The 14,209-nt window shown below is 34.8% G+C and overlaps 1 protein-coding gene across 3 annotated transcripts in view; it reads right to left on the bottom strand.

Moving 5' to 3' along the window:
- LOC129948516 (cAMP-dependent protein kinase type I regulatory subunit) overlaps positions 1-14,209 on the bottom strand; it is a 180,256-nt gene that overhangs the window by 123,915 nt on the left and 42,132 nt on the right. Inside the window, exon 1 of one of the 3 annotated variants that reach the window (XM_056059553.1) lies at positions 11,510-11,970. The exons of the other annotated variants lie outside the window; for them this stretch is intronic. Coding sequence (XP_055915528.1) covers positions 11,510-11,512 — 3 coding nt within the window. The 5' untranslated portion in view covers positions 11,513-11,970. Of the gene's footprint in view, positions 1-11,509; positions 11,971-14,209 lie in introns of those variants that run through there. 3 annotated transcript variants of the gene reach the window in all.

Genomic DNA, 14,209 nt, shown 5'->3' on the forward strand with positions numbered 1-14,209 from the left:
CTGTCCGATACAAAGCCATGCTGGAAAGGCAATATTACTTCCTTAAGCAAAAATGAAAACCTATCACACACAAGTTTTTCAAAAAGTGTAATAGTCATCTTCTGGTGAGCCCAACCATTACATAGGGGCGAAACGCATATTTAAACACCATGTTGGTTTATTTTTCATGATTTTAAATCATATTTATTAAATTATAAGAAAGAGGTTCAGAGAGTACTGCAGCACACATTTTTAAGACAATTGGAGCCACTCCATCTGGACCCCGACGATTGTCATTATTCACATTTATCAGTGCTTTTACAACTTCAGACTTGCTAATAACTAATCTTCCAACATTGATCGCACCGGATTGTCGTTGCAATAAACAGATTGTTGGTAACCTATGGTACTTGCATAGTTTGATTTAAAGTATTTAGCAAACAAATTACAAATCGTAGTCAAATCGGAATAGGTAGCAGCTTTGTACTGCATATTTTTTGCATACAAGAGGACACAAGCGCCCACAGGCTTTTCTCAAAACCCACCTCTGTCTATCAACTTCTACTCTCACCTCCCCGCGGTTAACATCGGGTGCCTAGTACCTCAACTGGAGATTGAGTTCCAACCCCAGTGGAAAGTTGTTAAGGGCAACAAACGAGAGAGAGGGGGGAGGTGTTTCCACTAGGGCACCTCTCCTTATCCAAGCGGCAGCGGACGAATTCTCGAGATGGAATCAACGGTGGCGTCTACAGTTATAGTAAGGTTGAACTACTTAGTGAACACCTTATAGGAACCTTAGTGAACACCGACATATTCGGAGCCCAGGCCTGTAAGAAGCGGTTTATCCGGCTTCCTGTCCTTGAAGTTATACTAAGGATCTGGCCCTCCAGTTGGGGGTTGTGCCGTCGGGGTGACTTTCTGACCACGTAAAAAATACCTTTAGTTGCCAAGCACCAACAAGCCACGGATACGGACGGATTCACTGTTGACAAGCCACGGATACGGACGGATTCACTGTTGACAACCCACGCAAACGAAATAAGGACAACGAACTTCGGAGTTGTACGTGAAATGTAAGGTCCCTTAACAGACCACGTGCAGCCAAACAATTAGCGGAAGCCCTAAACTGCTGCAAGGCAGATATTACAGCCATCCAAGAAGTGCGATGGGATGGACCAGGCAAACGCAAACTAAAAGACTGCGATGTATACTATGGCGACTGCTACCGAGGACAAAGACAGCGTCTATTTGGGTGTGGACTTGTTGTTGGAACTAGACTCAGGCAAAAAGTCTTGAGTTTCAACAGTGTGAGCGAGCGCATCACGACAATCCGCATTAAGTCTAAATTCGCCAACATAAGCCTCATAAACGCGCATGCCCCAACAGAGGAGAAAGATGAAGACATTCTATGACATTCAAATTGTTTTAGGAGATTTTAATGCCAAGCTAGGAAGAGAAGACACATTTGGTGCCATAATCGGGAGATACAGCCTGCACGACACCACCTCCGACAACGGATTCAGGATGATCGATTTTGCTGCGGGGCGAGACGTTATGGTAGCTAATACACAGTTCACACATCTCAATATTCACAAGGGGACATGGAAATCTCCTGATCAATCAACCGTCAACCAAATTGACCACATTGCGATCGACGCACGGCACTTCTCCAGTATACAGGTTATCCGAAGTTTCAACATTGACTCGGACCACTACCTCGTTGTAGCCAAGGTACGGCTACGGATAACCCGGTCCAAACCAAAACAAGGAAGTACTGTGAGAAGATTCGAAGTAAGACGGCTACAATCACCCCTGGTTTGACAACGAATGCCGGAAAGCGCACGCAGCGAAACAAGAGGCATACAAAACGGCGCTGCATAAAAGGACCAGAGCTGCTCGTGAACTCTACAAGCTGAAGAGGAGAGAGGAACACCGGCTTCTTAGATGGAAAAAAAGAGAGCATGAGAAGCGCGCGATCGAGGAGACAGAGGGATGTCACAACAGGAATGAGGTTCGTAAATTTTACCAAAAGGTAAAAAAACCTCCCAAGGGTACCAGCCACGAACCGAAGCCTGTAAAGACGATCAGGGGAACATCGTAGTAGAACCCCAGTCGATGCTGAGAATATGGAAAGATCACTTCTCCAAATTATATCACGGCGATGACAAACCGAATTCCTCTGTAAGGGAGATAGAACCACTCAACCTCGGCGACGCAGATCAAAAATTCCGCCTACCCGACCTTGACGAAGTGAAGATAGCTATATCTTAACTTAATTCAAACAAAGCTGCTGGAGCTGACGGCATCGCTGCCGAACTATTTAAAGCAGCAGGCGATGACTTGGTACTCATCTGCAAAATATGGTCGGAAGAAAGCATGGCCGATGAGTGGTATCTCAGCATAGTTTGGCCGATACATAAAAAATGAGAACTTCTAAATTGCGCCAACTACAGAGGCATCAGTCTCCTTAACATTACCTATAAGATCCTTTCTGCCGTATTATGTGAACTTCTGAAGCCGTTGGTCAACAACCTAATAGGTTCTTATTAGTGTGGCTTCAGACCAGGAAAGTACACTTTCGACCAAATATTCACACTACGGCAGAAAGACCCAGGAGCTTCAAATCGATACCCACGATTTTAAAGCTGCGTGTGCTGTCATCCGTAGGAAAGAGCAATGTCTATTTTTAGCATCCCTGTTAAACTTATCCGTTTGTGCAGAATGACGATGGAGAATGCACGCTGCTCTATCAAGGTCGGAAAAGATCTTACCGATGCATTTGATTTCAAAAAAGGCTTTAGACAAGGCGATGCACTGTCCTGCGACTTCTTCAACATCGTTCTGGAAAGAATTGTGCGAAACTCAACCGTCAGCACTAGAGGCACCATCTTTCAAAGGTGCATCCAATTACTCGGATACGCAGATGATATTGACATAATTGGAAGATCAAAGCCTGATGTAAGTTGCACATTTTTGAGCATTGCGACGGAAGCGAAGAAGATGGGTTTAGTGGTCAATGAGGGCAAGACCAAGTATATGCTGTCATCAAAAAAGGACACTGAAAACGACGTCTTGGACAAAACGTCACCATGGACTGCTAAAACGTCGAGGTAGTTAAGGACTTTGTCTACCTAGGCACATAAACATAGACAACGGCACCAGCGCTGAAATCAAAAGAAGAATAACTCTTGCAAATCGCTGCTTCTTTGGACTTAGAAGGCAATTGAGAAGTAAAGTCCTCTCTCGAACATCTAAAATAAGTATCTATAAGACACTCATGATCCCGGTTCTCATTTATGGCGCTGAGGCCTGGACCCTGTCAAAGAAAGATGAGAGCGAATAATAAGAGAAAAATTCTTCGGGTGATTTTTGGTCCCGTACGCATAGATGGAGAATGGAGGAGAAGATATAACGACGAACTGTACGGGCTGTACACCGACACTGACCTAGTTAGCAGAATTAAAGTCCAAAGGCTTAGATGGCTAGGTTATGTAGAGCGGATGGACATCAACGCTCCAGCCCAGAAGGTCTTCGAATCCAATCTCGAGGGACGGCGCAGTAGAGGAAGACCGCGACTCAGGTGGAGCACCCAGGTGGGATAGGACCTCAACCAACTTGGCATGCGAAACTGGAGACAGTTTCCCTAGCTAGGGACCGAGCTGGCCGGAAACGCATGTTGGTTGAGGCCCAGGTCCGCCCGGACTGTAGCGCCACCTTAAGTAAGTAAGTAAGTACATATGTCAAATCGAGATACATTAATTACAAATCCTTCAAAGCAATATAAAAATGTAACATAATTCCAAACAAAATAAATACAAATTCTATTTCAGATTTCCTTGAACTAAGTAAAATTATAGGCCCACATTTTGTTCTTTTACATAGCAATATAAATTTCAGACTTTAACTTTCTCCTTAAACCTTGGATATACTAATGTAAAAGACTCTTAAAAATTCTTATTTTTTTCGTTTTGAAATTTTAAATTCTTGGTTGGGTTTAATTAAGGTTATACATAACATTCCCTTCCAAGCAATTATCCCTTTTCTCACCAAATCTTATTTTCGGTATTAACTTCAACTACATCTCATTTGGTATTCTTCCTAACCCAACTCTTGATCCCATCATACTTTTTTTGGTATCTTCTTTTTGAGGAAACATCAAGCCTATCGACTTCCTTAAGAAACACATAAAATATCTTGTGGAAGTTATTTTTCTTTTCTTTTTTTTTTGATAAACTGTTTGCAATAAATTTCAACATAAAACTTACTTATTGATGAGAATCTGAGAATTAAGATTGAAGTTTAAATTACTGCAACTTACAACTTACATAAATTATTTCATCAAAAGAACGTGATTATTTAACAAGAAAATTTGTGTTTGTTATTTTTTCTGGTGAAATTGATAAATTTCTAAGGAAGAGCAATGTAAGTTTTGAGGGAAGTCATCTGTGTGTCATTGAAAATCCATCAATCCCATTCTTAAGTCAAAAAACCTTCAGCTTCTCAATACTCATCGCAACTCGTGTGCTATGAATCTAAATTTAAATGTCTTCCTTACAATATCTTAATAATATACACTTCCAACTATGATAGAAGAATGTACACTTTATAAAGATTTCACAAAAGATTCCGGAAGTAATTTTCCACCTCTTTAAAGAGCAGAAGCAGCAGCGTCAGCAACCCACTATACCATATAGACTTTAAAATTTGCCCTTTTCATTGCCTGATGATGATGCTATTGACGTTGGGTTTTTGTTGTTGTTTTTGTTGGTGGTGTCGATAGACTTCTAAGTCCTGACGAACAACACACCAACCAACAACGTCAAAACCAAGACAAGAAGGAACTAGGTACTATATGATGATCCTTAGAGACCACTTAGGTTTTATTCTTCTTATACATATGTACTTATATTAAAAATGAATGCAATGTTCCTTTAAAAAAAAAAAAAAAACATTAGCGTTTTGTGAACTATGCAATTGCAATTTCATAAGCTAAGCAGCATGTACCGCTGCTTGTGTACCAACTACACTTATACACACTTCCGGGAAACCATCAGGAAAACTGTTTGCCATCTTTATATATACAGAAGATACAAACATCAATTTCACATGTTTTGTTTTCTTCTTCCTTCCTTATTATTCTTCTGTCTTGTCTCTCTGTCTCCGTCTCTGACTCTGATGCATTCAAAACCAAATGGTTTGTAATTACTTTTGAAAGGAATATCCTTTCACTTTATCATTATGTTCATTGGTTTCAAAGTTTAAAGACTTTGAATGGAGTTCATTTGAGGAATCATAAAGTTTTTACATAATTATTGTGCTCCTACTCTATGAACGTGAAGGGTTGTTTTGAAATATATCATTTTATAATATTTTATCGAGGTTGTTTGAGATATGAAAGAAAGTTAAGTCATGTGTGTTTGTCTTTTTTGAAAATTATGTTTGAACGAGACTTTATATAAGATATAAGCATTGTTAACTTTTATCGCTATAGAGACTAAATTCTTGGAAATTGAAAATTTAAATTTTGGAGAGTATTAAAAAATTTAGTTTATATTTTTTATGGAATTTATTTCCTGGTATTTCAACAAAAAGCACGACTGGGCAGCACGGACTTCTTGTAAAAGATAAATTTCGAGTATTAATCAAACTCCAGGGTTTTGTGTATTTATTTCTCGCAGCTTTGGAAGAAACGGAATTAGGAAAATAATATGGAAATTTTTTCAAATCAGTTTTTGAGAAGTTGAGATCTACAACAACCTCATAAGTTTTAATTTAAAATTTGTTTCTATTGCCTACAAAGTCAGACACATCGATCCTTGTTTGACAGGATACATTTGTATCAAGATTTCTTAAAGCCATTTCTGAAAAAAAAAATGTTTTGAACATTTCTAGGGGGTAGTTACGATATAACACTGGTCAAAAAGGTTCTCAAATTAGCAATCAAATCATACTTTTGATAGCCTGGGTGCTAATAACTTCAAAATCGCTCTTTTATGTCAGATTTCTGAGATATCACGTTGCAAGTTTCAAAAAAAATTATATTAGGCGTTTTGAGAATATTTTTTTTTTCAATGAAATTTTGTATGGCTTTTCAAATCTAGGATCCTTGTTTTGAACATTGCTATATTATTTGCTAAAATGGTTTTGACAAAAAAAGTTTAACGGTAGTTTTTTAACCATTTTATTAAAAACGTTTCCTCCGAACGGAGACTTATTGAAAACAAGTTTGTTCCTTAAAAAAATTGACAATTTGCGACAATTGCCAGTTGCCAAGATTTCGGATCACCAAAAATTGTCATGTCAATACTTTGCGAGGATTTTTTTGGTAAAAAACATCTATTTTTTAATTGTGTTAGATGTGCTTTCGCAGTATTAAGTGATTTTCAATTCAATGAACCATTTCACGTCTTTAAAAGTACAGCGGAATATTTTTGTTGAAAATTTGTTAATACTTCAGTAATCGTCTTTAAGAAATTGTCATGACAAAGTTATGTCACCTGCCAAAAACTTGTAAGATCAACTGACAAATTTTAAGAACTGTCCCTTTTTGATATTTTTGAAATAGTGCCCAAGTCTAAACAATTACAGTTCCTTCAAAAAAAAAAAAAGGAAGCATACAAACCTAATTGTAACGTACAAATTGATTTGTAATATCAGAAACTCACATGAACTTAGATAATTACTAAAACTTAAAACATAGCTATTTTGTAATTTAGCTTTAGTAAAACTAAGCTTCAAAAATCGTTTAAAATTTGCTTAAAAATTTTTCTTTGCTTTAGCTTATTTAAATGACTAAAATTTTACTAAAGCACAAACAAATCAGCTGGAATACTTGCACTTCCAGGAATGTTCATTAGTTTATCTTTGACCTTAATTTCGATATGCTATAGAGATTCTTTTTTAACCGCACATCAAGAATGTTAAATGTTTTAACCATCTCTGTTTTGGCTCCCATTTTGATATTAAAAACTTTAAGACCAACCGTTATCACTTGTATCTCCTCTTAAATCCTTTTCCTATTTTCCTAGAGCTCGCACTGGGTTAAAGTTTTGAACATTTTAAGGGTAGTAATAGCCCCTTTAGTGTGTGGAAATACTGAAACAAAAAATTTATAAAAAAAAGGAAACAAAAACGCTCGCGAAAGCTTCAAAATCACTAAAACCTGACTTTAAATGAAACTCCTAAAATTTTTTTTATTTCAAAACTGCAATTTTAAATTTACTGCCAACCAAATCGAATGCAACTTTAAACACAACCTGAACGTTAAATCGACGTTGAATTATTACGTAATCTAAATTATTTATTTTTATCACACTGGAAACAATTTTATATAGGTAAGTTATAAACGTTACTGAACGTGAATGATCAAAACTAGTCTCCAAGAAATTTTGAATAAAAATTATGGATTCGGAAAAAGTTTTCGAAAATTGCATTGTCCAACAATAAAACGAATTTATATCCGAAGCTTCGTAATGTGTTTTAATTTTGTAAATCAAAATTTTGTAACTGTTAAAGAATTTGCACACTTCTTAATTTAATGCAAAAGAAAGATTTGTTTTATAAAATCATAAAAAACAAACGAAGTAGCATTTAAAATTTTAATTATTTTTTTTTTATTTTTAGAAAAATCAAAATTTATTTGAATATAGATTGATAACAATTTAGAATAAAAGCTAGGACACGACTCACGCTGATAACTTCCCATCATTTCTTTCGATTTGTCTTAAAAGTTTGTAGGTTTACGTGTTGGGTTAAAAAAGTTGTCAGTTGAATTATTCTTAAAAACTTTAAAATTACGAACAATATTTTTCAAGAAATAGTTTAGTTCGAAAATCTAGTTTTGAAAAATAGATTTTTAGTCTAAACCAAATTTTTACCAAGTTTAGTAGCATTTCTTAAATTTTACAAATTGGATGAATGAAATTAATTTGAGAGACAACAATAACCGATCATCAATTTTTACCAAATTTACGTATTTTTTTTTAGATTTTATTTTTTTACGAAAAAGACGGACTGTTGGATTTATATAAAAAAAAAAAACTACTGAATATCGAAAACAATATTTTCTGTGAAATAAAAAAAAAAGCTATTTAAGCCGAAAGTCAATTTTTACCAATTTTAAGTGTTGTTTTTTTTTAGGTTTTTAATTTTTTCCAAAAAAAAAACTGTCCATTTGATTTTTCTCAAAATGTAACTGAATATTGACTAGAATATTTTTTAAACGATAAAAGTAGTTTAAGTTTTTATCTAAAAGTTTAGAAAATATATTTGAGCCGAAAATCAATTTTTATCAATTTTTATTAATTTTTTTTAGGTTTCTATTTTTTGTAGAAAAATGTCTTTTTTTTCTCCACATTTTTCAGAATCTTGACAACCATATTTCTTATAAGTGAAAATTAGTTGTCAGACATAATCTGAAATTTTTGAGAAGATATTTGTGTCGAAAATCAATTTTTCCAACTTTTGTTAAATTTTCTATTTATTATAAGAAAAACTGTCAATTCGATTTTTCTCAAAACTTAACCGAATATTAAAAACAATATTTCTTATAAGAAAAGTTAAGTTTGAAGCCATATTCTCAAGTGTTTGAAAAGATATTTGAGTCGAAATTCAATTTTTACCAACTTTGAGTGATGTTTTTTATTAGGTTTCTGTTTTTTATAAAAAAAAAACTGTCAATTGTAATTTTCCCAAAATTTTATCAAATGTCAAAAACGTTGGTTAACGTTAAACAAAATGTTCACCTTTTTTTTAAACAGCTATGGTAAAAAAAACCACATACGCAATTTTCTTGAGAGCCCTTTCTGCATTTTTCTGCATAATTATCTGTAAAACAAAATTTATTTGAAGTTGATATCTCTTCTGGTTCTTGAGCTTGAACGCACGTACACACGCCCGCGCCACACATCTCTCTAAAAATATTTTATTTCGACTCTAGGGACCTTAAAACGGCGAGAAATGTCAAAATTTTCAATTTGACAAATCGGACCCATTACAATAACTTCCTATGGAAAGTTAAAAACTAAAACAGTGTTATCAAAAAATTTGCGGCTTCACCAAACTTTTTTTTTCATTCATTGAAAATAAAGTGAAATCCAGAAAGTTCGTTGTCCAAAACATATAAGTTTGAATTTTAATCGCAAATTTTATTCTAAGTCCAAGTTGGTTTAGTTTTCGAAATTGACATATTTTTGACATAACTTGTAACTGACCAACATTTTTGTTTGTATTTCTAAATATTGTGGACCTAATTTATTTGTTGTGATCAAAGACAAAATGAAAAATTCTATCTCGTGGAAATCCTAAATTTGGAAATTAAAACGAAATTTAGGGCTTTTTGAGAGATCAGAGTATCATGTGAAGCACAGTTTTTGGAGTAAAGTACTGAAGAAATGAAATGATGTTGTATTCCGCATTTAAATCTCCCATTATTAGTTTTTATTTTAATTTTGTTGGTGTCTCGAAAAACGTTTATGTTTTCGAATTAATTTTCAAGACAAACTCGTAAGTTAGAAATTTGTTTTCAACAAAATCGAAGCACAAAATTTAACCATGAGCAGTTTTTTTTAATTTCCAATCTTAAGTCGCGATGCTAATTTTTGTACAAATTAACGAAAACACTGTCGAAAAAAAACAACAATACATCAAAATACTGATATGATAAATATTTAAAAAACAGAATTATCACTAACCAAAATTTCGACCATATAAAAATTCAGTATTATGACCAATAAAATATTTGGACCCCAACCCATTTCGATTATGGTGTTTCAAGATTTACGTATTGAATTTTAAATGGCTCTGTGGTAAAAGTCCGAAATTATGAAAAATATTGTCTTCCCATTTTCTAAATTTTCAGTCGTAACATTTTTGATTTCTTCAAACTATAAAAACAAATATCGAAGGGAAAAAAAATACAGCTGTATTTTTGTTTTGATAAAATTTCTCATAAGACTTTTGTCACTGTCCAAAATATTATTAAGGACTTTCCATTAAAGGAGGGTCGATTTAAAAATTTAAACATAGGCCGAGGTGGTTAGCAACTTATTCGCAACGAACTACGACTTAAGAGGAAAATAGTTGACAATTTTCAAAAGGTAACACTTCTCAATCAATCAATTCAACAGTTTATTTCACTTTATTTGAAACAAAAATTAAATGGCATTCTCATTGTCACCTGGGAAATCCTTTATTAAAAAATAATGAACATCCTAAAATCAATTCCCAGAAAATTTAAACCTTTCTTCATAATGATTCAAATAAGAAACAATTTCTCTCTAGGGAGTATCTTAAATCCTACAAAGTTTAATTTGACTTCAGGGCGACACTTAAGTCCGTAGGTAATTTGCATTATCCCAAAAATAGCTAAGAACTTTTCATTCATTTCCATTTCTGCGCTAAATTTTCAAGAACCCATTGAAGCCATTTCGTGATTTTAACTTCAGTAAATTTTTAAAAGATTAAAATCAGACACAATCGTTTCAAATAAGGTTAATAAACTTTTAAGCTTAGTAAGTTTCTGTTTTGTTAAAAACGACTTTAACTTTTTACTAATTCCTTAAAAATATTCGTCCTTGATTTTATTTTAAATTTGAGTGATATTTCGATGTAAAAATGCATTAAGTTACAAAAAAAATAACACTGTGTGTGTCATTATCCTTTGACTTGATTTTTATTTGACACAGGACACACTTGTTTTCAAAACAAACAAAATTAAATATTATCTCTTTCAAACACAAATATCTCTCGTATAATTTTCAAAAAAAGGATTAAAGAATCACACACGAAATATAAGAAAAACAATAACTTTAGTTACATTTTACCATCTTGTCACATAAACCACATTCCTTTTTCCCATATAATCAAAGAATCCTTTTGCTTAAATACATAACAACCCATTATCCACAGCTGCTGCTGCATAGCCGAGCCTTATACCTCCATTCCATACCACGCAAAACGCTTTAACTTTACATACTTATTTTTAGGCATGGAATAAATTCCTCCACCCCCTCCCTCCGCGCCGCTCGTTTAGACATGACAATATAATAACATTATACCGTGTCCCAAATCAAGATCTTACCGTACAGATATAGATAGACTCTCAAGAGGGATAAGAAGTAAAACAAACGAGTCAACACACAAAAAAAAAATAAAACTCACAAACACAAAAAGGTCCTTAAAGCTCCGCATGATGTCAAGAATAAAACGAACAAATTAATATGCGTAAAGTCCACCCTGTGATGTGATGTGACCTTTGGACTTGGCACAACATCCAGAGGACAAAAGAAGAGCAACTAAATTTGAATTTTTAATCATTCCAATTCAAATCACAAAAATGAGAGTTACATTCAAACATTTTAAATCTACTTCTACGTTTCTACAAACTGTGATTGGAAACCGTGGATAGACTAAATAAGTCTCCAAAAAAAAGTAAGAAAATCAAACCAAAAACATAAACAAAGTTAGAAAAAAAATAGTCCTTTTTTTAAAAATTTTAAGGGACAAAACAAACTAATTTTTAAAACCGTACCATTAAAACAAGGCACTCAGAGGAATAAAATGCTCGCAAAACAAACGGATATCCTTTTTGTCGGTTCGGTTTGTATGCGGGAAGGATGCGCGTGAAATGGACTTCAATCTGAGAGAACACCACGAATATACCACATACGGAATGACCACTTTTGTTTATCAACAAATTTATGCCAAAAATCCTTCCAGGAAACACTCAATTCCGCCTCGATTCGCCTCTCACCTTATCCCAAACAAATATAAAAATAAAAACACTATGCACTTCACTTTAGATGCTTTATGCTCTATGCACCGTTATGACAAACGAATAAACAATAATATTGGACGGTAACTGTAACAGCAGAATAAAATTTGCGCGCGTTATATACCACACAACAAACAAGAGCAGCAATCCTGAGCAAGAAAAACCGAAAGGCAAACGTGCAGCAGAGAACTTGAACTCGAACTCGCAAAACCAACGAAATTCCCTAAAACCTATAGTAACTACCGGACTAGAGCGTCGTAGGAACGGAACTGAACTCTCGGATATGCCCCTATGACGACGATGTCCTCATAGGGTTGTTTATATATATATTATAGTTCTGTTGTCGGTCGGTACCTAATGCCGACGACTTCGTTCGTCCTCGTTCTCGTCCACGTCGTCACCAACTCGGATTATTATCCTAGTACAAAGTTTGTTGAGGCAGGCTATATTCGTAGAGTTAGAAAGATGGGTGGCTTGAGGGCCGCTCTGTGTTAGTTCCTTCGTTGTTGGTTGGTTTTGTTCGTTCGACCTTCAGAAATATTTTGCGTGAGCTTTTCTCGAATGAATTTTCCTTCGTTCGGTTGATTTACAACTTTTATGTCCTTTCAAGTTCAAGCTGTATGCAAGTTTCAGGGATATTAGGTGAGAGAGCAAATGAGAGGACAGCATTGCCAGATAGTCGAACAAGGTGACCATTTTAAATTATATTTTGAGAATAATGTTAAACACACAACGAGAGTTAGGAAAAAAAAGGAGGGATTTAAGAGGGCGATACCGATGCATAATGGTATTGAGTTTCTTTAAAACTAGTTTAATGACAACACTACTTTAAGAAGGGTTTCAATTTTTCTGTTTTTCAAACATTTCATTTAGATGTCAATAAAATAATTAATTTTAAACAATATTTGAATAGATTAACATTTAAATCTAATATTTGAAATATCTTTAAACTCGAAAGCTAGTTTTGTCGGTAAACTGGTTTTAAAGAAACTCTTTTTTTACCATTAATATCGGAAGGAAAAGAAAATTTGGGTAAAACATTCCGCATTTTGATTTGCAGCTAAAATAAGAATCTCTATATCTGACAGCATACGTTCAAAATTGAGTTCAAAGGTAAACTGAGTACAAGAATGAAACTCACTTTTCCAAAAAAAAAAAATGGTTTATAAAACAGCGAAAGAGATTAGACATATGGAATTGGTTCAACGAAAAGGGTATATTTTCTAAATCACAACATATTGGCTGTGGCAGAATAAAATCCGAAATTTATATTTATCAGTAAAAGACTCCACTTGGGAAACTTTTATGCCACGTTACTTATTTTTAGAGTGCGGTATGGATAAAACGGAGAAGGTCCTTAGAACAAATTTGTAGTACATAAAGCTGAGCAGTTGCTAGAAAACCCCTCTTAGTGGTTAATTTATTCATACCAAAAAGACAATATGCTGGGTTTTGGTAAGTAACCAGCTCTAGGCTAAACTCAGAATTAGATTATATTCGATTAATCCTGAATCCAATACTACTACAGGGTGGGGCGTGGCTACTTCCTTATTTGAAACTCTCGCAAATGAGCGGCTATTAATAGTAGAGCGTTGGTTTATGGCTTGTTCGAAAGCACGTTATCAAAGGTTTTCGTTATGACTAGTTCAGTGTCATCAATACAGTGGACAAAGCAGGAGCGCGGGTTCGCCGTAGAGGCCTACTTTTCTTTCAGCGTGCTATCAGAAACCATTTCAATGTCGCACCTGCAGGTCGTGTGCCTGATCGGTAATAGATTTGTTTGTAGGTGGACACGTTCAGGGATTCAGGTAGTGTGCAGAGGAAACAAAATGGACCTTTCAGAACCGTCAGGCCGCCAGAAAACATCGAAAGGGTAAGGGTAGCGATTTTAAAATTCCCAAGGCGAACTGCACACAAACATTCGGATAACTTAGGGACTTCTAGTCGCACAGTGAGACGAAACCTTCATGATGAACTAAATTTTCACCCATACAAATTGGCAATGGTGCAACCACTTAATCCACGCGGCAAGAAGGTCAATGAATATTTTGCTGAACACTTCCCCGAACGGCTCATCTCTCTTAGAGGTGAAGGAAGTAACCACTCCCCAACCTGTTTTATTAAGCTGGAGAATTTGTTTGTTTGCTTGTTTGTTTGTTTGCTTGTTTGAACACGATAATCTCGGGAAATACTGGTCTGATTTGAAGAATTATTTTAGTGTTAAGTACCCCATTTATTGAAGACGACTAAAGACTATGCTTCTACTTGTGCGCTGTGGAAACTGTTAAATTTTTGTTAAAATAATGTATGACAGAATCGTCCCCCTTCAATATTTCTCAACAAAAGTTCGTGGCAGCCACAGCATATGTCTTTCTTTTTAAATTTACTTGTTTATTGTTCTAAAATACAGTAACGCGCAGGGCACAGATAGCTAATTATATGATAATAATATAAATG

The sequence above is a fragment of the Eupeodes corollae genome, chromosome 2, assembly GCF_945859685.1.
Source record: "Eupeodes corollae chromosome 2, idEupCoro1.1, whole genome shotgun sequence".
Lineage (NCBI taxonomy): Eukaryota > Metazoa > Arthropoda > Insecta > Diptera > Syrphidae > Eupeodes > Eupeodes corollae.